Source organism: Carcharodon carcharias, chromosome 11, assembly GCF_017639515.1.
Source record: "Carcharodon carcharias isolate sCarCar2 chromosome 11, sCarCar2.pri, whole genome shotgun sequence".
Taxonomy (NCBI): Eukaryota; Metazoa; Chordata; class Chondrichthyes; order Lamniformes; family Lamnidae; genus Carcharodon; species Carcharodon carcharias.
Window position 1 is genome coordinate 127,168,579 of NC_054477.1, and position 26,558 is coordinate 127,195,136.

The 26,558-nt window shown below is 42.9% G+C and overlaps 1 protein-coding gene across 2 annotated transcripts in view; it reads left to right on the forward strand.

Moving 5' to 3' along the window:
- The window catches only part of abcc4 (ATP-binding cassette, sub-family C (CFTR/MRP), member 4), a 516,215-nt gene that overhangs the window by 372,196 nt on the left and 117,461 nt on the right, over nucleotides 1–26,558 (forward strand). For both annotated transcript variants that reach the window (XM_041199134.1, XM_041199135.1), the window contains exons 21-22: nucleotides 23,773–23,923; nucleotides 24,952–25,071. In XM_041199134.1, coding sequence (XP_041055068.1) covers nucleotides 23,773–23,923; nucleotides 24,952–25,071 — 271 coding nt within the window. The remainder of the gene's footprint in view (nucleotides 1–23,772; nucleotides 23,924–24,951; nucleotides 25,072–26,558) is intronic.

The following is a 26,558-nucleotide window of genomic DNA, read 5'->3' on the forward strand; positions in this document are numbered from 1 at the left end:
CAGCAGTTCAAGAAGGCGCCACCACCTCCTTAAGGGTAATTAGGGATGGGCAATAAATGCTGAGCTAGTCAGTGACGACCACAGTTGATGTGGTGTCATGGACTTCCAAAAGACTCCTGATAAAGTGCCACAAAGCAGGCTTGTCAGAAAAGTTGGAATAAACTTGGAATAAAAGGGAAAGTGACAGCATGGATACAAAGTTGCCTGAGCGACAGGAAACAGAGTAATGGTAAACAGTTATTTTTCGGACTGGAGGAAGGTATGCAATCGGGTCCCCCAGGGATCAGTATTAGGGCCACTCCTATCATTGACTGAGATGTGGGTGTGCAGGGCACATTATTAAAATTTGCAGATGACGGAAAACTTGGGCGTATTATGAACTGGTGAAGAGGATAGTGATAGACTTCCAAGAGAAGGTAGGCTGGTAGAATGTTCAGGCTTGTGGCTTCTGCTGCTGATGTTTGCAGCTGCTACAACCAGGCAACCTGCTGTCATGGTATGTCACACTTATCTGTCTTGCACCATCCTCAGACAGCCACTGTAGATCATCTGCAACCACTCCTGTGTCATCCGTCACCCAAAAATCTAGGTCAACTCCTTTCTGCTGCTCTCCACTTTGCCCTCCAGAAAAGATCTCTGTAGCTTTTCAGCTCTGATCAAATGGCTGAAATACTGACATTTTCTTTTCTGGATGTCACTTTATAGAGTTCTTTTTGTGCTTGCAATTTCAAGTATATTTTTATTTGTCTTAAGGTCTGCATGACCATAGCAAGCAAGCTTGAAACTGCAACTTAGGCCTTGCAGTAGCATTATTTAATGTGCCAGGCAGGAATATTAATTTTTTTTTGGAACTTCCCCTGTTGAAAATGCCACATTCTGCGGTATGGGTCAAGGTGGGGTGGGGGGGTGATGGGCCGATGGGGCGGAGGAATAAGTGACCTTTCCACGCAAAAGCTGCAGCAGGTATGAAGACTGCAGTGGCAGTGCCTCCGGGTCTGAAGCACCACAGGGAAATGGAGCACAGACTACAGAGTGGGGAAACTCTATGCCATCTGCTTTGTCAAGTTGGTACTGGAATCCTCCATGCTCCTTGACAGTGACATGAGGCTGTCTGACAGGCCAGTCAATGCACTCAGCATCTCAGTGTGCATGCCTTTTCAGTGCTCTTCAGTATGCCGGCTTAGCAAGGTTTTCGCCTGAGTCCTCTAAAGCAGGACTTGTTTGCCATCTTGCTCTCTGGTGTGCTGGCAAAACAACCTCTGTTTACCTCTGGCCTGGCTGCAGGTCGCTCACCATGTGCAGATTCCAATTCTGCACTCACCTCCAAAGTACTTGCCATAGCAAGTATCTGAGCTGGTGGCTGCAAAGTCAGAACAAGCAACGAAGCTTCTTCATTAGTGTTGTACTGTGGCTCTCTTCCTCGTCCTGGGGCTGCTATGGCTGTGCAGGTGGCAGTTCTTGTCTAAAAACAGGAACTTATAAGGGAAAGTTTGATATGAGAGAAGTAGGGATGCAATGGGAAGCAAGAGGACCATTGTCACACCATCAGTAGATTACTCTTCATACAGATAGCAGGATGAGCGTGGGCTACGAGTTGAGAAGGGATATAAGGCGGGAATGTACCATCATCTTCAATATTCTCAGAGAGGCCAGGGGAGGGTTAATGGAGGGTATGACCATGGGGGCTGGTGTGTGCCTCTGAGGGGCATAGGAGGCCTCCAAAGGAAGTCTCCCCACTCTCTCTTGCCTAACAGCCCAACCACTAAAAGCTGACGAGCTACCTGCTTGGAATGGGCCTCAGCCCTGTCATCCCTGCCATGGGAAAACAACAGCATTGGCAGGATGAAGCTCTTAAGTGGCTATTAATTAACTACTCAAGGGTTTAAATAGACCTAAAGGCACGTGGATCGCCTGTCCCTGGAAAATGGGAGACCAGTCATGGGTGGGCAGGCAGGCTGCATGTTGCATTTAAGTAACTATCTTAAATTGGTTGTTAGTGTTGCTATTTGCGCACTCAGTTATTTAGCAAGTGCTGCCCAATCACAGAATCGCATCTAATAGTGGATGTTGTGGGTTTTATGAGCACAGCCAGTTTAAGATAATTAGTCAAGCTCGTAATGTGGCTCATTTACACTTGCTAGAAACTATATATATATTAATACACAGGGACCATTCTCTGCAAACAAAAGGAATATGTTCATGCTTTGCACGTTTTTTAAATTGCCCAGTAATTTGGAGGAAGTTATCGTTATTCATTGGTGGAGGCGTTGCAATGAAGAAAGCAATCAGAATCAAACTGCCAACCAATCAACTCCCTTTCTCCTGTAGTATAAATTGCTGTAATCATTTGAAATTTGGCATGCATGGTTTTGTCCTGATGAGTGCAAGATGAAAAGCTTTGGCAACATGTTATTCCTTTCAGCAATATTCAAATATGAAGTTTGTTATGTTTTGGAACTGTCTGTTTAATTTAGAGTAAAATGGAGGAATGAAGGGGGTTATGTGACCTCTTCTGAATTCTGCCCGACAACAAGCTTGGGTGGCTTGTTGTTAAAGGCAGCCCAGATTGATTTACTGGAAAGAAGGTACAAGATATTCACACCTGTGAACAATGAGAAGAGCATTTGTGCTGACTTTTGGTAGCCTTAGTCCAAGTCTCACATGAAGGTGTTAAGAATGTCAGGTTTTGTAAAGGGTTATACTTTAGACTGTCTATTTAATTTCAAGATAGAATAGAGTTGGGGGTCTAAAGTATAGCTAATTAGATTTTTATCTGGATGTAAGGCCCATTTTGCCCAGAGATGGGCTTTGAGAAGGGAGGAGTCCATAACAAGTAATTGTAGTATCGGGTTACAGGGCTTTTCTTAAGATATCCTTGAAATTCAAAGACAGGTGAGTCTCAACAATCTGAGCAAGAGAGATAAAGGCAGCCAGCCTCCATCGTTCACTATAGAGAATGCAGATGGGAGCTCGTGCTCAGATTGAAAAGTCCAAGTTCATGAGGATTTAAAACAAAGCTGTCAGATTCATTTAACTTTGACTAGAGGGAAGGATCTCCAATGAAAGTCAGTTCGATTATTAGAAGTTATCTGGCTGGAAAAGAATGCAAGCCATCATGAGCTGAAAATAGCTTTTGACTGGTTCCTGGAGAATGGTGTTTAAGGGACAAAGTAAAATGTAACCGTGGAGGGAGATTTTCAGTCATTTTAAAAGTTAAATGAGGGATATTTTCTATTGCTTAAGGTATAAAGTGCCTACGAAATAGTGTTAATCAATGTTGCTTTTACTTTGTTTAATACAGTAAAAGACTTAAAACTTGAAATCTTGATGTGTGATTTTTCAGTGATCACTGGAATTCAAATATCTTTTTGAAAGTTGTCATTCTCAAGGCGATCGTAACATTATTGCCATCAAATAATTCAAAACACAAATCTGGATGCAACCAACAACATGTTCATTGTATTGATTCAAACATCCTTACCATTAACATAGGAACTGTCATCCAAATGAACCACAAAGTGCAATTAACCTACGCTCATGGCTCTCCTATGGGGTTCTCCCACTGTGGCTGGGGATGAGGTGGAGGCAGCATGCTCATTTGTTTCTACATGCGACTGATATGTCCATGGTAGTCACCCTCATCATGGAAGTGCCACTGGAGGCACCTCCACAGTTTGCTGCACCAGCATCAACATGGGGTCAGCCTCTGTTACATAAATGGCTCCTCATTCAGAGAAGTCAAGGAGGTGGCTAACAATGATGGCACCTCATGAGGAGTGGCCCCCTCACCATCTGAGACTTCTGGAGCCTTTTTATGGTGTGCATGATCATTGGAACGAACCACCAGCTGGGCCCTGCTGGTATTCACTCCATGTATTATTAAAGACAGTGTGCTGTTCCTGTATTCACCCTAAGTTATGTTGCATATTGCTCTCCAAGAGGTCAGCCTCTCTTTTAATGGAGGAGCTCATTCAGCAGCATCATCATTGATGTGGAAGTTAACCCTGTGCCTAATATCATGGTGAAGAGGAGAAACCAGTGTTTCACATGGAGTGACAGGGAGAGGCAATATCTCATCCACCACTTTCTGTTATTTGTTTGTGTACTGTACTTTATTCTTATGTCTCTTTTGTACAACTTAGTTTAATGATGTTTCATGAGTTCACATTACTTTGTTATTCTTTTTTGTATTTCTAATTTATTTTGTTTGAAGGGAATTTTGACACCTGGTCAGGAGACCATTCAATTGAGTTGAAATGAACAGTTTTCAGCTGACATCAGGGAATCTGGTAACTGTTGTGCTGCCCTGTTAAATTTGCTAAGAGAATAAGTTTAAATCTAGTATCAACTACAATTTGTATTGCGCATTTGCTTAGAATTTTGTTAGTCTCAACAAAGATGCTTGAGGGAAGGGGAGAAAAATTATGTCAGACCATGTATTTCTCCACTGATTGCCCAAGATCAGATATTTACCAAGATTGTGAAGATGTCATTAGACTATGTTGTTTCACACATCAAGATTTTTGTATGGGAATAAAAGAGGAATGAGAGAGGAATTCATTCAGGAAACATGGTAAGCTGGAAGCAAAGTAAAAATAATCAACAACTTTTTCACAATTTGTACCTCACCTAAATTTTTTCTTTACCAAAATCCAGATAGAAGACTCTGCCATACAAAATAAATTCATTTTACTCTGTTCCAAAATCAAACTTTTGATCAAATGACATCAACTCAAATCAAAATATTTCCTAAACCAGTGGTTTCTCCAATGGCTTAACTAGTTAACGTCATTCACCATATTCTGTTTTAGCCAAGATTTTTTGAAGACTTTAATGCTCAAGTGCAAATGAAATGATTGTTAAATCTACATTGTTTACCTTTCTTGACCGGTCCCCTCCAGAAATTTTATCAAACTGAACTTAGTACAATAAATATAGAGATGGCCAAAACATCAGGGTCCATCTTATAAATATTCTCTTTGTGTGGGTGAGGGGGTCAGGTGGGGTGGAGGGCAGGGATAAATAGAACAGGGAATAGCACAAGACATTAAAAACAAATGGAGTAACTATTTTTCCATGTTGTTTTTGACTTATGCTATTTGGAATTTTTATGATATTAAGTTTAAAAGTAAACAGAGTTACCCATTTATTCCCCATTGTTATTAAACGTACATTATTTGTATGGACCAAGTTTATTATCCATTGTGAAGAATCACAGGTCTAAAATATATTCTAGTTTCTCAAGTGTAAACACTAAATGAATGGTGTTGCAGCTGTGCTGTGGAGAGGGCTGTGATTTATAGAGGAAAAAGTGAATTGCAGAACTATTCTATTTAAAAATCAGCAGCTTGACTGAGTTCAAATAACTGACTTTTAATATCTTTTCATCCAACACAAAGGCTTAATCCTGCAACTACTTGAACCACCAGTGTAGGTAGACTCTGAGACCACCACTGAATGTGTCATTCCCTCCTCACCACACACAAAACACATTGACTGCAGCTTTATGAAGTAAAACTGCTGAAGAAAGGGGAAAAGTGATGGAGGCGTCCACAGTCAGTTGTCTGAATGAATAGCAGCTGCATCTGGATGCGATACACAAAAGATTCTAAATCGGGGATAATAGTATGGGTCAGTCACTTTCATTAGTGCAAAGGAGTGGAACTGCCTTTCCTTGTTTCAGTATTACTGACCCTTGCAGTTTATTGTTTGGTGGTGTCAGGGAAAGTGTGTGGAAGGAATTCTGCTATGTTGTATTATTTTAAAAACTGAGTCATGGAAATGTGAATTTAGAAGCTAATTCCCCAAATACTGGCCACAATTAAAATTTGAAACCAGAATCAAAGCAAAGTATTTTAGTTTTGTGCCTTTTATTCCCTATCTGTACAAATGGCAGTTCCATTATGATTTTATTGTTTATACAGTTAATTGTTAAAAGTATGTTTATGTTGGTTTAGAAGTGACTTTTCATATCCACTTATAACAAAAACATTGCAATTTATTCCAATTTTCTAATTTTGTTTAGACATCAAAGAAAAGATGGTATCATTAACAAAATTATGGCTGAAAGATTTAAATCTTGACATTATAAGAAAACAGGAATGCGCCATTAGTTTGGTTGTTCACACAATTGCAATTTTGTAGTTGCATTTTACGGAAGCTGGAAAACAATTAACATTAATGTTTTATTTAGAATGTTTGTATATAAAAGCTTTATTTTTGATCTTGGGCAAACAGTGGAGAAATTCATGGTCTGACATCATTTTTCTCCCCTTCCCTCAAGCAACTTTTAAGTGTACTAGACTTTAGGTTTGTTTCTGCTTGTTTACTGTAATCAATATTGTCTGTTATGAGCTAAGGGAGGGATCAGACAATCTGTGATCTTGACATGATAGCTTGTGCAACAGGCAAATTGATCACATCAAACAGATGCATGGCGACATTTCATCACTAGGGATTTGGATGTTTCTGTTGCTTTATTTGCAACCAGATAAATAGTATGTCACAGAGCCAAATTCTTAACGCACTTGTATGTACTTTTAACAAAAGGATATTCTATAATATTGACCTAAAGTAATTGTGTAGATGGGATTTCAATTAAATTAAAATTAATTTGCTATTGATTTAATGTAGATACGTGTGTGATGGTGTATTTTGGTAGGAGGAATGAGGAGGCCACAAACTTCTTGGAAAATAAGAACCTAAATTGGGTAGAGGAGCAATGGAATTTAGAGGTATACATTCACAAATCATTAAAAGTAGCAATGTAAATGCATAAATTTCAAACTCTAAAATTCTAAAATTCAAATTCTACAGAAAAAAGAATTGAAAAAGCAGGCAAGTTATATTAAATGTGTATAATACCTTGACTAACCCACACCCAGACGTATTTATGGCGAAGGAGCATGTAAAATAGGGTGGATGCCAACCCCACTACCTTCCTGCTTACCCCCATAATATGGCGGGTGGGTGGGCACTGAAATCATCAGCCCACCTACCATATTTAAACAAATAGTTAGGGGTCACATGAGCTTGTTAACAAGCCAGTTGACCCCAATAATACGCTGCCCACACCCTAAAATGGCTTGCATGGGCAGGCTGTTTTTTTTTTAAAAATACTTTTTCTAAAGGTGGGAAGGAAGAGGTGTATTACCTTCTAGGGGCAGTCCCCCTAAGGTAGTAACCCCCCCCTCTTTCTTCCTACCTGCTCTATAAAACACACAACCCTCATCCCCCTGCCCCCTCTCTAAACTGCCCAAACCCTCCCTGCCCAAGACCCAAGACTTACCTGGCTCCAGGATCCATGGGCCACCTTCTTGGGCCTGCTTGCAGTCGCAGCTGTGCCAACTAATGTGCACTGCTGGGACAGATGTGTTGCTGGGACTGATAGATCTGTTGGCCAATCAGATTGGCCAGCAGTCCTGAGGGCCAGAAATACCACACTGCTCCAACTTAGCCTCCCTGCAGGGTATTATGGCTGCATGGGTGGGCTGGTATAGTAACTTTACGTCTGTGGGGTGAGGGGGTCACCCTCCCTATAATATGCCGCTCACTGTGTTCAGTTCAGTTCTTCATATTACCAAAAAGGATAGAGAGGCACTGGAGAAATGCAAAAAAAATGTACAAGGTCAGTGTCAGAGCTGAGAGGCTGTTTATCAGGAAAGACTTCGCAGACTGGACCTCCTTTCTTCAGAAAGGAAATGGCTGAGCGGTGTCCTAAGGAAATTCTTTAAAATTATGAAGATGTGTATTAGAATAGATGTAAACCCAATTGTGGGACAAAGCTAAGGGCTATAAATATGAGGACCAGAACCTTCCAGGCCCCTTGGAGAGGGCTTTGGAGGCAGTAGGGCCGGAAACATATCAGAAAACTGCTTCAGGATTGCTCCCTGACATTGTTTTGCCTCCAGGTGAGTTTTCCATGAGTGGACTGTCAGTGAATCCAGTTAAGGCTCTAATCAAGGGCAATTATTCCATGCAATGGAACTTTCCCAGTGTCGCCTTGGCGCCTGGCTGTCTGGAGCCCAGCAAGTACTTGGAATGACATCCCAGCAGCAGGTCAGAGGCCATTAGAGCCTCCTCCCCAAATCCGCAGTGACAGAGCCACAAGGCTGAAATGGCCACAGCCGTGGCCACAATCATTCCTTTGAAAAGGCTCCCCCCACCGCGCTAATGGTGCTAACAGTTCTGGGCTTTTTTTTAATTTAAAATATTCTGGAACCATCTGAGCTATTTTATGGCACCTTCATAGTTACCTACCCACCACTGTCTCTTCCAATGGGGCTGCCAGCCATCTACTGCTGCAGGCCCTTTCACTGGGCCTCCAATGTCACAGTCCCACCTGCCATCCTTAATTGGATGGTGAACACGGAGGTAGTTACAAGATTGCAATGCCTTATAGACATCAGGCACCAGCAGGATCGAGTCCTGGAAATGGTTCCAACCCTCAATTATTTTCTAAGTCCGGAAGATTCTGTCCAAAAGAGTCACTAATAAACCCAATAATGAATTCAGGAAAACCTCCTTTTAGCTAGAGATTGATAAGAATGTTGAGCTTGTTAGCAGATGGAGTAGCTGAGGCTGAGGCTGTACTTAAACTCGATAATTTACCAGGACCATGTGGGATGTATCCAAGGATGCTGAGGGAAGTGAGGGTGGAAATTGTGGAGGTGCTGGCCATAATCTTCCAATCTTCTTCAGATGCAGGGTTGGTGCCAGAAGATTGAAGAATTGCAAATGGTACACTCTTGTTCAAAGAAGGGTGCAAGGATAAACCCACCAATTGTAGGACAGTTATTTTAACCTCGGTGGTGGGAAAATTTTTAGAAATGATGATCAGGCTAAAACTAACAGTTGCTTGGACAAGGGTGAATTAACCAAGGAAAGTGAGCACAGATTTGTTAAAGGCAAATTGTGTTTAACTAATTAAATTGTGTTTTCTTCTGAGGCTACAGAACGGGTTGATGAGGGTAATTCAATTAACGTGGTGTATATGGAATTCCGAAAGGCATTTGATCAAATACCACATAACAGATTTGCCAGCAAAGTTGAGGCCCATGGAATAAAATGGATAGTGGTAGCATGATTATGAAGTTAGCTGAATGACAGGAAACAGAGTAGCGGTAAATGATTGTTTTTCAGACTCAAGATGTACAGTGGTGTTCCACAGGAGTTGGTATTAGGATCATCGCTATTATTGATCTGTATTAATGACCAAGGGCTGAATTTTACATGCCCCCAGAGGGCGAGTTTCCCACCCCACCACCACCCCCGCCCCCACAGGGGTGCAGGCAGGTGCCAAAATTGGCAGCCCACTCACCATCTTCAAATGATTTATCAAGGGTTAATTTGCGAGAATGATTCCGGGGTGATGGGCTTCAAGCAGGTGGAAGGATTGGAGAAACTGGGGATGTTCTCCTTAGAGAAGTTTGAGATGACATTTGATAGAGGTGTTCACAATCATGAAAGATCTGAACAGAGTAGAAGAGGAGAAACTTCCCTTTGGCAGAAGCACCAGAGAGGACAGAATTGGGGCTTTAAAAAGGGAATTGAATAAGCACTCGGAAGAAAAACAATTTGCAGGACAGTAGGAAAAAAGAGGTGTAGTCGGACTAGCTGAGTTGCTGTTGCGGAGAGCTGGCATGGACTTAACAGGCCGAATGGCTTCCTCCTGTTCTGTAACCATCCTCTGATTCGCATTGCTTTTAAGTTAACCTGTCTTTAGGATTATACCAGAAATATTGGCTCCTTAAAAGCAGTGTGAATCAGAGAATGGCTACAGAAAAATTAATGATAAATTAACGAGGGGGAAAGGAATAGAAGGATTTGCAAATAGGGTTAGGTGAAACAGCGTGGGAGAAGGTTCATGTGGAATGCGCAGCAGACCAATTGGATTCAAATGGAATTTTTCTGTTCTGTAAATTCTATGTATTTCTATTTAAATGTTAGTGTTGGTATTATAACAATGTGTATGCATCTTTAAAAACTGCAATCAATGTTTTAACAAAACACTAAAGGGCTTGTGATTTATGAAGGTTTGGCACAATGGTAGGAAATTGTGAAGAAAGAACTTATATTTATATATCCTTTATCATGTCCATAAGACATCCCAAAGTATATTGCAACCAATGCATGATTTGATTTTTGAATTAGAGAATCTGGTGTATTAGAAAAATGCCAAAAGCATTTTTCCTACAAACACACAAATATATGACAAAATAAATTTGTTTGCTAAGGGAGGAATATTGCTATTTGGAATAAATTGCTAATGTCCTTTGAAGAGCATCATAGATTTTTTTTAATCTACACAAGGGCTGGGAAAATGGCCTTTCACCACAAACAGGTACAAAATGGGCAGTGCTTTCAGAACTCATGCCTGAATATGGCAACCCAAGACTTGAAGAAATTGGCCTCTTCTACATAATAGCAGTGAATTGTTGATACCAATCAGGCATCCCGGTGCAAATCTCTGGTCGCAATATTCACAAAGTTGAATGGCCTGAGATTCCACCGAGGTCAACGTGTAAATCCTGGAAGGGGGAGATTTATGAGAGGAACAAACAGGGGCCAACAATGACCTGGTTTGGTAAGGAGTCAAAAAGATGACTTTCCTTCAGTGTGTGTAAGCACTGCTATTTAATCTATAATGCACCTGAAAAAACTGAACGGAACTTTTGCAGTCCGTGCTTTGCCCAGTTTCAGCTGAATTTGGCACCTAAGTCCTTAAACAGACATTGAGCCCTGTTTAGCATACTCAGTGCTCCCTCTCTAAAATTCATTTCTAACATATTATTCTTTAAAGAAATTAAACGCTTTATGAAATCCATCTTTATCCAAATATGATGAATGTTTATTTTGAATGTGTAGGTGAACACAGAGAAATGAAATGCAATTATTGGCTTCAGTACCATAATCTTATTTTTAAATCGGGTTTTACCCAAGTGGAGAACTTTATTCAGGAACCCCATGCTGAATTGGGAAGCATTGACAGTTGCAAAATGATTGTGCCTCCTTTTTACTACATTACGCTGCAAGCAGTTCTGAATAATCAGAGACATGTAAAGAAAAACAATCCAAATACTGGAAATATGAGATGAGAGCAGAAAATGCTGGAAATTCATTGGGTTAGCCTGCATTTTTAAAGAGAAAGAACAGGCTAAGCTTTGGGTACAATCCTTGGAATGGTTTAACCTGAGTTAACCTGTCTTTAGGATTATACCAGAAACGTTGGCATGTTTCTAGGGTTATACCTATCTTTGGAGTTATACCCAAACATTAATCTTTCCTCTTTACAGTTGTTGAACTACTAAGAATAACTTGAGACTTCTGTCTAATTTGAGCAAGTATTTCCCCTGATAGAAATGTCCTTGCTGCAGTTATCAGGTAGTTTTCAACTTCCAGCCCAAGATCTTCCTTTATTGAATTTTGGAACAATGGCATCTAAATATAAGGAACCATCAGATTAATTCCTTTTGTGTTAGAAGCTTGATATCCCAGAATTCAGGCAAATTATCTACTTGTCAGCTGGAAAACTCAATTTTTGGTGATAATTTTGACTATGTCACCTTCAATGTCTGACAGAGAGCTTACCCTGGAAACAAATGAGAGAATTGTATTCATATCACTTTGTGGTCTTTAATACTGCAACCTCTGTTTTTGCGCAGTGTGCCTTCATTTTGAATCTAGCCCATGCTTTCCACCTACCTGTCAGTCATAATGGACATGAGCAAACCACATATCCAGTGGCCAACATTTAAAACTGCTTATAATTCAGCAAACATTTAAATTAAAGTGGGAATCCCACTTAGAGAAAATATAATGGTAGGAATAGGAATTAAACAGTGGTCACTGGTGTAATCAGGAGTTCTCTTCTGAAGCAGAAGTTAAGGTCCATTACCAGGTAGGGGAAAGGGACCTTTGCTTTGCATATGCCTATGGTACATGGACCTGGAATGATAACTGTCAGCATTGGATATTATAATGGTATTATTGATGGTTTCATCTAGTTGAACACTTTTTTAGTAAAAATTCAGAAAATATACTTCAGCGTGAATGTTAACCATCAGCTTAGAACATTTCTGAGATTCTGTATTAAAGTAATCTGCTTGTGTTCTTGTTAAATGCATCACATCAGAATGTACAGCGCCATGTAGATGATTAACTGATCAGAACTCAGTGTGATGCAAATAGGCTCAGCACATTCTTGTGGTCTTTTGGAAATTGGGTTTCTTCTGATCCTTTTACACTAGCACTTGTTTAGTTTGAATTCCAGGAGAATTTCTTCAAGTGCCAGTTTCCTGTATTTACATTGGATGCATGATTCTACCACTGGTATAAACTTAGTGTAAATACAGGGAGCAAGTTTATAAATGCCAGTTTCAGGAACATGAGTGACTGTTTAAATGGGGTTTTAATATTAAGTAATCACAACTGAACCTTCCACAGGATCCAGAGTTTATAGGCATCCTCCTGAGTAAATGTCGCTCCTGTATTGTTGTTATTTATTCCCGGGAAAAGGCAGAGAGTATAGATGGACAGGTAGTTGTTACCTCTATCTGATAATGGCTGTGATTTTCTCGGTGCAGGATGCATATCTCTTGAATAATACCTTCCAACGGTGCACAAAGTATATCACTGTGATTTATAGCACTAATCTTCTGTGACAACCATTAATGCACCAAAGGTTGCAGAAAAATGTAAAACTTGGGTGTGGCAGAAATGGATACTGTTGTCAAACCAGAAACTTGAAACAATACAATTTTGCCATTGGTATTGGTGTAATGAGCAGACTATTTTTTAGTGTTTAATACATCCATAAACCTTGAACTGTCACAATGCAACGTCATGACTCCTAGACAGTAAATTAAGCAGTCAGCACATGATGGCTCCAAGTAGCTACTAGCTACAACAGACTGATAATGCCCTGAGGATAGTTGAAATTAGAGTGCAGGATTAGATTCTGCCTATTTAGGAAATGCCAATCTTTCTGACAGTCTCTGAAGACTGTTTAGAACCTTTAGCTAAAGCGTAAAATAACAGTGGATTAATTGCAAAAATAGCTGCATGAAATTCATGATTGATCCGCAATTTTTTGTGCATTGATTTAATATTGAAGTTCCTTAAACTTTAAAGAGAGTTAATGTATTAAGTTGTAATTCACTGTAGAAAACCTTTTATTCAATCTATTCAAGGCTAAGGTCATTTTGTGAAAGTGTAAGTATACCGCATTATATGTTTACTACCTGAGGACAGGAGAGCAAGAAAATAACGAAGTTTAATTGTCTTGTTTCTCACCAGGGGCAAATCTGCAAAACTAGCAGATGCTCGAAAGTTTGTAACAATGATTATATACTAACAATAAGAAATATGTCTGGTAATCAAATCTAGCAAGTTGAGGTTTTATGAATGAACAATAATAGCACCTGTCATGAAAGTTCACTTTATTTTCTCTTCCTTGACATTTGAAACTTAGTTTCAGGATCACACCCTTATGGTTTTCATCACTAACGCGAGCTACACTTTGTAGCTCAGTGTTACCTTTGATTATCTGTGTTCCATTATCTGCATTCTTGCTTGTCAATGACTATTTTCATGAGAGTTAATTGAGAAGCATAACACATTATAGGGAGCAGAGAGAAATTGGGATGCACTGATTAAGAGGAGCAAAGAACTTCTCGCTAATATTGTGTGCAGATTGGTGTTACTGCAGGCGAAATAATAATATATTGATAGCAATTTAAAGATTGCTAATAGCCTGTAGCTAAATGTCTACCCCTGTAATGGCAGCAGTTTTAGGTGAGGCTGCATTTGGCAGTGCTCAGATGATATCATTGATGGAGCAAACTGCACAGGCGAGAGCAATACAGGGCGAGTATGCGTACAAAAAGATGCCTCCCAATTGGTGGCAGGAAGTACAGGGTGGAAACTTGTGGCCTTTGAAGATTTTCTGATGTTGGGACCAAAAGTGGGTCCTAATCCCCCTGGTGGTGTCTGGCTGATTGCTTGCATGATCTTCTGGGAGCACCAGGTGAAACAGGCACCCAGCTGACCCAATGCGAGGACCTGCAGCAATGTCTGGCCAGCAACACCACCAGGAGAGGCATGCTTGGAAGATGCATGAAATTATTAAAATATTTTGTGGCCTCAGCCAGGGCCAGGGAGAAAAATGGGCCCTGGTGTTTCTCCTGTTTCCGGAGGCCTCTTATTTCCCTCTCCCCACTTTTACCCTCCCTCTCAATCATCTCATCTCCCCCCAGCTCATCTCATCCATCCAGAATGACAAACAAACATACGTCTTAGGAGCAGGAATAGGCTGTTTAGCCTTTAAAGCCTGCTCCGCCATTTGATAACATTGCCTACATCATATCAGTGACTATAACTCAAAAGTACTTAATTGGCTGCAAAGCAATTTGGGATACCGTGAAAGGCACAGTACAAATGTAGGTTTTGTCTTTCTTTCATTACATACACATGCAGTAGGCAGAATAACTGTAATAATGGTGAAATTGGAAGTCCAATGCTGAGTCTCTAAGGATAACTAATCACAGCGCAATCAACTGATGGTTTCATCAAGGAGAGGTCATGCCTGACAAATCTGTTAGAATTCTTTGAGGAGGTAACAAGTAGGTTAGACAAAGGAGAGCCAATGGATGCTATCTACTTGGACTTCCAGAAGGCCTTTGACAAGGTTCCGCACAGGAGGCTGCTCAGTAAGATAAGAGCCCGTGGTGTTAGAGGCATGGACAGAAGATTGGCTGTCTGGCAGGAAGCAGAGAGTGGGGATAAGGGGGTCCTTCTTAGAATGGCGGCCGGTGACTAGTGAAGTTCCGCAGGGGTCAGTGTTGGGCACACGACTTTTCACTTTATACATTAATGATCTAGATGAAGGAACTGAGGGCATCCTGGCTAAGTTTGCAGATGATACAAAGATAGGTGGAGGGACAGGTAGTATTGAGGAGGCGGGGAGGCTGCAGAAGGATTTAGACAGGTTAGGAGAATGGGCAAAGAAGTGGCAAATGGAATACAACGTGGGGAAGTGTGAGGTCATGCACTTTGGTAGGAAGAATAGAGGCATAGACTATTTTCTAAATGGAGAGAGAATTCAGAAATCTGGAGTGCAAAGGGACTTGGGAGTCCTAGTCCAGGATTCGCTTAAGGTTAACTTGCAGGTTGAGTCGGTAGTTAGGAAGGCAAATGCAATGTTGGCATTTATTTCGAGAGGACTAGAATATAAAAGCAGGGATGTGCTGCTGAGGCTTTATAAGGCTCTAGTCAGACCATATTTAGAATATTGTGAGCAATTTTGGGCCCCGTACCTCAGGAAGGATGTTCTGGCCCTGGAGAGGGTCCAGAGGAGGTTCACAAGAATGATCTCAGGAACGAAAGGCTTAACATATGAGGAACGTTTGAGGATTCTGGGTCTATACTAGATGGAGTTTAGAAGGATGAGGGGGGGATCTGATTGAAACTTACAGAATACTGAAAGGCCTGGATAGAGTGGACATGGGGAAGATGTTTCCATTAGTAGGAGAGACTAGGACCCGAGGGCACAGCCTAAGAGTAAAGGGAAGACCTTTTAGAACAGAGATGAGGAGAAACTTCCTTAGCCAGAGAGTGGTGAATCTATGGAATTCATTGCCACAGAAGGCTGTGGAAGCCAGGTCATTTAAGACCGAGATAGATAGGTTCTTGATTGGTAAGGGGATCAAAGGTTACGGGGAGAAGGCAGGAGAATGGGGTTGAGAAACTTATCAAGCATGATTGAATGGCAGAGCAGACTCAATGGGCCAAATGGCCTAATTTCTGCTCCTATGTATTATGGGATGTTAGGAAAGTGGCTACAAAGAAATCACTACATTCACAAAACAATTCAGTTTGGTTTACCTTACTATTACCATTCTGACTTCTCTGGCGCCAACGCACTGTCATACAATTATGTTGTACACGGTGGGCAGAACCATCCCAGATTTTCACTAAGCGTGGTATCGGGAGAGAAAAAGGACGTTTTAGCCGTCAGCCACAATAGCGGCTTTTCACGCTATATCATCCTATTCCCGGCACATCCCGCCTCATTAATAATGCATTCCGGGGAAACATGTCGTGTCGATGGCAGGATGGCCTCAGATCCGCCCACCCTGCCGTCACTTCAGGCTTTCGTAATCCAGGCGCCATATTTCAAAGGCACCCTGCACAGAGCTAGTTCTCTCTGAGGCATCAAAAGCTGCAGCAAAGTCATGGTTGCTAAAGGGAGGAAACGTGATGCCCCAAAATTTAGCTATGCCTCTCTCGAGCACCGACTGGATGCAGTGGAGGCCTGCCATAAAGTCCTCTGCCCCCTGGTCTGGGCGAAGACCAGCAAGCAAGGTCACCAATCCAGCATGGGAGGCAGTGGCAGCAGTGATCAGCGCCAATGCCTTGCAAAAGTGGACAGCCACCCAGTGCCAAAAGCAGATAAATGATGATCTCCGTTCCACCAAGGTAAGTCACTCTTCTCATCACTCTCAACTCTCGCACTTGCAAGCCCATCACACATCCACAAGGATCTCAGTCACAGCCAGTTCAGGGGACATCTCCATTCACTCTCTCTCACATACCTTCATCTGACTCTGCAGATTGTGTCCTCATCCCATCCATGGCACCACTCTCACCCACACATGCCAACCATCCCTATCATCTGGCCTGGCAGGCATCCTACTAACATTCTCTCCATCTGTATTCATGCATGACAAGTTGGCACACAACAAAAGGGAGAGGTCGCAGATTGGTAGAGGAATTCCTGACATGAAGGTCTGTATAGACTTTGAAAAAGAGTCATCCAGCTGGCTGGTGACAGTCTGGACCATTCCTGTGTTGACAGTGAGATCAACGAAATGAGGATCCAGCAGTGCAATGTCTGTCAGACAACCATGCTGTGAGTCAGTTCCACTGTTGCGCAGTCACCTGCCATGCACTACTTATATCTCCTTGCTTTTGCAGACACATCTAGGAAGCAGCTAAGGAGGTCCGTGACCCAGGTCCTCGACTCAAGCCCCGAAGACATCTCGGAAGAAGAACCTGATGACACCCTTTTTGAAGACCCATGACGGTGCTCACCCACACAGTCCACCAACGCAGAGACACGTACCTTGGGAACATCAGGAAGGGATGTCCGCTGCACTCCTCAGATTGCAAGGCACAGTGGAGGAGTCCGTCTGCCTCTATTCTGAGGTGATTGCGCCAATATGCCAAAGTACCAAGGCCAGTATTGCTTGGATAATGGACACCTTGGTCCAGGACATTGGTCCTGCACTGCTGCATGGGCTGAACTCCATCACTAATGCCATAGTTGGCCACCAACAGTGTCAATGCGAGAGGGGAGCGGTGCAGCTTGATCTCACTCCAGCTTCCCCTTCCCCTCAAGGAGTCAGCTAGGGGCCCTCAGGCATCCACTGGGAGGGCAATCAGCAGGTGCACACCCTGGGGCCATCCAACCAGGTGACTCGGGATCCCCTCTTCTTGTGACCCAAGCAACTCCAGCTCCATAGGCTAAAGAGGGTGCCGCTGCCAGGCAGCAGGACTCCAAAAACAGGCAGGGGTCCTCTAGGTCTCAGCCCTTCAGAGGATGCCCGTCAAAGTCATTACAGAAAGGGTGTGGCAGTTAGCAGGCTGCCTTCACCTCCACTTGGATGTCAGGGGAGCACCAAGACATAGCGGCAGGGTTAGGAAAGGTTAAGAAAATGTAGTTTCACCGCATGGGCACGGGCATTAATTACTCGTACATAATGTAAATAAACTCTCAACAATGTCACCCTGTCTATGGCTCCTTGTTATGATGAGCAATGTTCGTGGCAGTCCGAAATGAAAGCTTGGTTCCTGCACAAGATAAAGGCACGTGTTTCAGTCCAGGGCCTCCAACCTGTACTTTGTGCAACCTTCCTAGCACACTGCATGCCTTCACAGCCACTGGACACATCAATCATGCCTGCACCTTGATGAGGCTTATCATTGCTGCCAGAGTTCTGGCATTCTCTCTGTATGCTCTCAGCACCTTTGAGGTGCGGCTGGTCCTCCATCTCATCAGCATCTGTGTCCAGTGACAGCGTGGTCCTGAAGGGTTCAGCTCATGAAGGATGCCATAGGATCAGGAGAAGTTAAAGTTTCCCCACCATATCTCTATGATATGGCCCTGTTCACAGAGTGCTAGCAATCTGCCATCAGCCAGACTGGAGTCAAGCATTCACAGATGCAATGTGAGGATCTACGGAGTCTCCCCATTGCATGTTGCCATCATCCTAGTGGCTGTGGGGGCCTCTTGAGCGTGCCTGTCTCGCCTGGACAACATGATAGCCTCATCACCATGATCCTCGCCTTCGGGAGGACCTCATCATGTTTATCCCCGTTAACGTCCTCGGAGGAGAAGATGTGTAGCTCCTCTCCCCTTTGCAGCGCCAGGTTGTGAAGGATGCAACAGGCAATGATGATGCGTTTTACCCTCTATGGACTCTATTGCAGGGCTCCACCAGACCAGTCCAGGCACTGCAACCTCATTTTCAACATGCCAATGCTTTGCTCCACCAAAGTGCGAGTTGCAGCATGAGACCTTCTCTCTGCTGCTCTTGAGGCCACTGCACAGGTGTCATTAGCTACATCCTCTTGTCCTTGAGCCAATTCTGCAGCCTCTTTGGACCCTGGAAGATGTTAGGAATCTGAGACCTCCTGAGAATGTAGGAGTCGTGGATGCTCCCTGGAAATCATGCACAGACCTGTGGGATGTGTTTGTGGCCACAAACCAGCTGAACATTCAGTGAGCCAAAGGCCTTGCGGATGGCATAGTTGACTGTTTGTTGCAATGGAGATCTAAGTGCCATGTGAGAGCAGCCAAAGGCACCCTGCACCTGTGGGAAACTTGAGACCTGTGCAAATCCCAGTGCTCTTGCTTCCTGGCTTTCCTGATCCCAGATGAAATGCACAAAGTTGTGTGCCTTTGCGAATATGGTGTCCGTGACTTCCTGAATGCACTTGTGTGTGGAGGCTTGCAAGATCCCACAGAGGTTACCTATGGAGCCCTGGAAGGAACCGCTGGCATAAAAATTGAACACTGTGGTCACTTTCATGGCCGCTGGCAGTGGATGCCCTCCAAGTCCCCATGGCACCAAATCCTGTAGCAGGTGATATATGTGACCGACCACTTCCCTGGACGGGCGCAGTCTTCAGCGACACTGGTTCTCAGTCACCTGCATGAATAATGAGCATTGTCTGTATACCTGAGTCTAGCTATGTGCCAACCCCGCGACAGCTTACTGTGGCTCTTCAGCTGCATGCATAGGAACCCCAGCACCCCTTCTTGACACTGTTGCTCCACCCTCTGCCCAGCCAGGTGCCTTTGTTGCTCTCATCTCCTTCGTCTCTGCTCCCTGTAAGCTCTGAGGCATAGAGCTAGGTTACCAGGCTCCATGTTTCTGATGATGTACTCCTGCAGGATGCAAGAGAGAGATGGCTGGGTTAGCACTGGTCTCCTAAGGACCTCTCTTGGTTACGTGATTGGCTTCAGCTCCTTCTCAAGGCCCCTTAACACATGATGGAGAGTGCTAACCACCACTTGGATGGCCAGAGTTTAGTGTGTTGCATGGCTGCCTGAAACCTCACCCACCTCCACTCCACCTGACCGATTGGCGGCAGCTTCGCCCACTGGACTGCATGCTGTGTTGTCAGCTCAAACACAGGTATTATCCTAACCTGCACTCCAAAGCTGCGCTGTTGGTTTGATCCATGATGGAGACAGGTCCAAAACTTAATGAAGACATTGCAAGGGGCTGTGAGCACCTCCACCAGTGGCTGCCCTATGGCCAGCTTTTGCAAGGAAATATAACCTGCCCAGTTGTCCAATTGTTCTGCATCCCCCTAAAATGCTTATTAATTTGAGGTCTGTGCCCAAGAGTTGCAAAGTTCAGGAGCATTTGGTGGCACATTCATCTCTCTGCACTGCTTGAGTGGGCAGATAGAGGCCCGACTCCAAGCATGTCAATGTAGCTGCACCTGAACTGTCTCAGCTGCGGAAGAATGGTCACTTCATATAAGGTTTCCCTAATGTGTGGCCACTCCCCCCCCACCCCCCCCCACCAACCACATGTGCTTGTGCAGATCGTGCTGCCTTACACCCCACCGCGCACCCCCCCCCCCCCCCCCCCCATCCCCCAAACTTTCCTCAGACACAGTGCAGTCCTTGCCCTGACACCGCACTGTCAGCCAGCCAGGAAAAAGCAACTTGCCTGTGCCCTCGCCTCTTCCTTGAAGTCGAACGGATGACCCTCGTGAGCGCTGCGCTACTTTAGTGAGCACTCCCCTCCAAGTTCCACTTAAAGTTCAGCTCACTTTTAAATGCTACTGTGTATCACATTGTTCCGAAGTCATGCCAATGTGGGAAGTAAATTCAACGTTGGAGAATGATCCGGCAGGCAGGCAAAATTATGAGATGCAAATGCACTGAAGTTAGGTTCCTGATGCTGGATGATGGGAAAGGCGGCCTGTCATTGACGGGTAGAGCTGGTTTTGCAACAGCGTGAAACCAATTTTTGGCTTTCCCGCCATATCGTCTGCTCATGCCCACCATGATGCCCGACGCCATTGGGGGCGAAAAATTCCGGCCTGTGAATTTACAACCTATCGACAGGTTCCATAAAATGTTGCATTACATTGTATTTTTGAAAAGTTCTAATTGTTGTTTGAGGTGTGAGAGAAACAGGCAAATTAAGTGGAAAATATAATTAATAAATAAGAAACACCAGCAAAAAAAGTGTGACAGCAAAATCCAGCAAGAAATCCTTACTAGAAGCACTTAGGTCATAGGATGGGGTCATGTAGAGCCTTTATGGTAAAAGGCCTTTATGCTGTTTCTCTGGAACTTCAATGGATTTTTTTGCTAAAGTTTCAGAGGGTGATCGGGAATCCTCGCCCCAGGGAAATTTTCGTCCCACAGTATGACCACCTTCTGCTAGATTATAAAAAGGAAGATGCAAAGCAACGTGAACCTAGGTTGGAGCAGAGATTTGTAAGACCTTTCTTTAAGCAACCTCTTTGTGATAAATAAGAATTTCATTCCCAGACTTTGCAAATTCCCAGACTTTGCAAGAGTAATAAAATGCGCGACAATGAGTTAACACCCTGTTTGCATCACTCACAATTTTTAATTTGTTACCTTCATTTTGATGAGACCCAAGATTCTCAAGCCTTTGGTACATCAACACAGCAAGTCATCAGAATCATGTCTACTTTCAGGCATAATAAAAATTTAGACTGCTATTTTTATGCTGGTTTAAATTAAAAGAGAATTTAGAGAAGTGTGCAGTATTTAATTGTGTGGTAGTAAACCTTAAAAGCGCCCCCCCATCACCTCTCCCTGTCCTCCTCCAACCTCCACCCCCAATCCCCCCTACCAACCGCCACCCACTCCTGTCCAACCACCCCTCCACCACCCTAACTTCCTGCCCGCCCCCCAAACTATCCCCACCCCAATCTCCCCATCACCCACCTTCAACCATCCCCACCCCTCCAACCTCACCCCCAACCACCCACCCCATCATCTTCCACCCCTAAACCCCCAGCCCTCCAACCATGTGGTGTAAGCAGTTTGGGGGTGGAGCAAGCGGGGTTATGGGGTGATAAATAAATGAGACTTTGCTGAGCCCTGGGCCCACTGCCAGGAGGCCACCTCTAAGGACGTCCCAGGCTTCACCCGAAGCGTGGTTCCTGTCCACCACCGGTAAGATCCCAGAGGTGCCCCTAACCTGACCCCAAGTGGTCAGTTTATTGCCACTAACTGGCTACCCAATTCTGCTATGCACCCAACTCCAGCAAAATCACTTGGAGGTGGGAATGCTGACAACAAAATTCCAAACTTTCATATCTTCCTCTCAGATCCTTCTTCAGCGCATTTTCTTGACTCTCATAAGCTTCTGCCCACAATGTTTAGTTGAAGATATGTGCTTTGTGCCCAGTGAAATTAAATGATTGTACACCTGAATACTACCTGCCCCAAGTTCTAATGCTTGGGCTAAGGAGACGGGGGTGTGGTGCGAGGGCGGACCTGCCAGCTGGTATAGTAGATCTTACATTAAACATATGCTCTTTTCCATAGAATGCAAGTATTTACAGCAATTTATACCTGTATAGTGTCTTTCAAAAAATAAATGAAGGCACTTTACCGGTGTTAATATGACATTGAGTCCTGTGGAGGGAGATGAAAGGAGGTGATCAAAGTTACAGTCGAAGCAGGTTTTTGAGGAGACTTTTGATGTTGGCACGTTACATGGTAAGGTTAGTTCCAGAGTCCCAAGATCTTGCACCAACGGGGGGAACAGTGAAATTGTGGGGATTGGGGGAGGTGGGGGCAGGTGTGGAGATGATAAGAACAAAAGCACAGGGATTTGATTGCACTCTTTTCACTGTCTTTATCCTTGAAAAGATTTTTGTGTCATCTGTAAACTTATTTACCATATTTCCATCACCACTGATCAGATCATTTATAAAGATCGTGAACAGTCGCTAGCCTAGGATTGTTCCCTGGGAAGCACCACTAGTAACATATCTCCAGGCTGGAACACATGTATTTTTGATTACTTTTCAGATCCCTACCAATTACCACCAGTTTCTATCTTGTGACGTAACCTAGTATGAGGTATTTATCAACGGCTTTCTGAATGTCCTGGTGGAGAATGTCTTCTGGATTTCCCTCATCCATTATCCTAGTGACTTCTTGAAAAAAGTTATCAAATTTATACAATACAACCTTCTGTTTTTGGAATCCATGTTGTAAATTGGTAATGGTCCCTTCCATTTCTCAGTATTCATAATAGGGCATCCCTTATGAACCCTTATAGCACCTTGCCAAATATGGATGCCAGACTGATACACCTGTAGCTCCCTGGTCTGATTTATCCCTTTTTTAAAGCATAGGAACAATATGAGCTAGCTTGCAGTCTAAATAAACTCTCATTGACTCTTTAAACTAATGAAGATATGGACAAGAAGCTCACAAACCACCTGTCCTATTTCTGTAATCAAATTTTCAGTCAGCTGTGCGCCGTTAGATAAACACTACCCCTCCACACCATGCTTGGGGGACATATAGAATTGTAGTCAACTGGAAATGTAAAGCAAGCCGATTCCCCTATATTTCCACTGCTGCAGCAACTGGATGTTTTCTTTACACAGCAGAGCCAGGACAAGTGATACCTGACTTGAAAAGGTGGATAGGTATGTCCTGAGATCATTTTACTTAGCAATTTAAAAAAGTGACTTTCACCTCGGAGGCATCTAGAATAGTTCTTTTAATATTGCTTAAACTATTTTTTCACCTACAATAGCATTAATATGAATGCACAGTTACTATTGATACCAATGAAATGATTTTCCCAGATGTGACTCGAGACCCAGCAACATCATGGTGCAACCTTGGGGCACTTCAGAATTTCAATAGAGCTTATGCGTAGTGAATAATCAGTTTGAGATGAAATCGTTCATTACTGTATTATAATTTCACTTCAAATGAACAGAATTAATATTATGTTTAAAACTGGGAACACTGCAAATTTTAAAATGATAAATAATGAATAAAACTGGAAAAGAAAATGAGAGTGATATATGCCTAAACACCTGTGCTCCTGTGTGGCCTTATTCTGGTGGACTCCTGACTATTTGCAATGGGATCCCTTCCAATCGGAGTTCCACTATATTGTCATATAGTAATTGGACTGGTTGCTCATGAGATAGTAACAGTGAATGCTTTTTGTTTTAAAGACTTTTCTGCAGATTTTGGGAGTGGTAGCTGTGGCAGTAGCTATTATTCCTTGGATACTTATTCCAATCACTCCACTTGTCATTATGTTCGTTTTCCTCCGGCGCTATTTCTTGGAAACGTCACGTGACATTAAACGCATGGAATCAACCAGTAAGTAGGACATTGGAAATTAAATTACAGGCAGTGACCTTTTTAAATTGTGTTGAGGATAACTTTTCTTATGTTAACAAGGGGAGGGAAGAGGGAGGGTAAGAGAGGAGGTGGGACAGGGAGTAAAGGGGAAAAGGAATTACATTGTCAGACTTTTTTTTTTACATCTTCCAATGTTGATTACTGCAAAGGAGAATATTTATGCAAGTTCCGCTGCTCCCTTTCTTCCTCTTGTTCATTGTATGATTAAAGATTTGTTCCTGTGTGCTGTTTTGCTGGTGACATTGAATTTACTTAACTATTACATGTCTAAATGCAACTCTTTGTCAGTGAGGGCTAGGTTTTGATCACCACTTTTGAGCCAGTAGTGAATGGTTTTCAATTTGTTCTGATAAGCTTGATGTCTGTTTTTTTCACATTAATTATGTTTCACAGAACTGCTTTTAATTTTGTTCGAGGGTTAGCTTAATTGTAGCTACTGTAGGTGGCTCTTTCACACAATGTTAATAGTGTAATACTTTTGGAATGCTTTGACCACACTATTTTTAAAATACAATAGATGTTAAGAGCTAATGCCACTTTACGTCTCTCTTTCAATTTTGAGGTGCTGTAGCGGCGTCCCTGCTGTGGTTTCCTAGTTGGAACTAGAGGACTGCCTCTTGATAACGGTAATCCTCTGAGAGTCAGCTCTCTGTCTCTGAACATAGAAACTGAGTTGGGTCTATGATGAACAAGAATGAGTGGGTGGAAGTATTACCCTGCGAGAGCTTTGCCTCCTATCAGAGCACTGACCTCCATCGAACCTCTACCTTGCCCCCACCAAAGCAAAAGTAAAAATAAATGTGAAATTATGCTGTACCAAGTTATAATGGTAAATGTCAACCCAAAATGTGATGAAACATAACAGGAAGCATACACACAATGAATTTGAAATATATACAAAGAATATGCTATTAATTGCTGAAGACAGTAACAATATTCAAAATTAACACCAAAGCTTATTGAAATATGTTAATTTTGTAATTCAGCTCGAAGCCCAGTTTTCTCCCATCTATCTTCATCCCTCCAAGGAATTTGGACGATTCGTGCCACGAAAACAGAGCCACAGTTTCAAGCAAAATTTGATGAACATCAAGATCTTCATTCAGGTGAAACGCTTCATGTGATTTTTTATTTATTATTTTCACAAATCCTTAATAGTTTGCATGCTGTCTTGAAAACATTTTTTAAAAGCAGAGAAAAAAATTCAGAGATATTTCAATGGAAATAATGCACTGTAAAACTGGAAAAAAGTTCAGCTCAAGTTTACCAGATGTTTCCTGCTCCTGTTCAGCTCCCAGTGACTTGCTGTAAGTGCAAGTGTGTAGACATAGGGTTAGGACAAAATTGGGCAATGCTGTTATGTGATGCCCACCATGATGGAATAATTGACCAATATTCACCTTCAGGACTTTGTACGATAGTGATTTAGACAAAGTGCTGGATGTTCACAGCATCTGTAGAAGCTACACTGCTCAAAGAGATCCAAAGTTCAGAAGAACAAAAACAAGAATGGAAGTTAAAAATTCAGTATTCACTGCATCATGAACGGAGGTATCCTCCCCCTTTCTATCGGGGACCTGGGTTGGAGGGTGTTGCATGCAGCAGTCCCCTATAATAGGAGAATGCATAGGTTCACGAACTCTCAGGACACATGCCCTTTTTGCGGTCTTGTGGAGTCCGTGGACCATGCATATATAGGGTGTGGTAGGTTGCACTCCCTTCTTAGTTATTTGAAAAACCTTTTATTGATGTTTTGTTTGCACTTCAGCCCCACGCTCCTGATCTATGGGCACCCGGTGCGGAAGGGGGTCGGGAAGGAGGAGGACCTCCTCGTGAACCTGCTCCTGGGCCTGGCCAAGTTGGCCATTAACAGGTCCAGGCAGCAGGCGATCGACGGGGGAGTCCCGCCCGATCGTTTGTCCCTCTTCCGCGGCTACGTTCGCGGCCAGATGTCCCTGGAGAGGGAGCACGCGGTGTCTGCTGGCACACTCGAGGCCTTCCGTGCACGGGGTGTTTTGTTGACCTCTTTAATCACATTTTGGTTTAAAGTTTGTAAGTTTCGTTTAAACTTTGTTCTTGGTTTTACAGCTGACCTGAATTAGGGGCTGTGCCTGATTTATCCCAATTTTGTTGATTTGGTTTAATTGGTTTTAACTTGAAAGAGTTATGAATGTTTGAAATGTGCTGTTATGGACACTATGTATGGATCTAAAGCAGCAATGGTGTATTTAATTCTGGAGACCATTTATCTTCATACTCTGTTGTACTTCTATGCTTTATACGTGGAGTTAAGTTTATTTTGATCCAAGATATTTTAATCAAATGGCAGCTGATAGCACAGGCAAGAGGCAAATGCATGTGGCTTAAGAAATAAAGTAGATAGAAGCAGCTAATATAGTAACCATTTCAGTGACAATGCTACAAATGCTATGTGATTCTTATAACAACCTTCTGTGTGTCTTATTTGGGAATGTATATGCTCTCTTTGCTCCGTTATTAGACAGCATTGCTGGTGCTGTTCGTGGATGATTGCACAATGTTCAGTACCATTCGCAACTCCTCACATACTGAAGCAGTCCATGTCCATATGCAG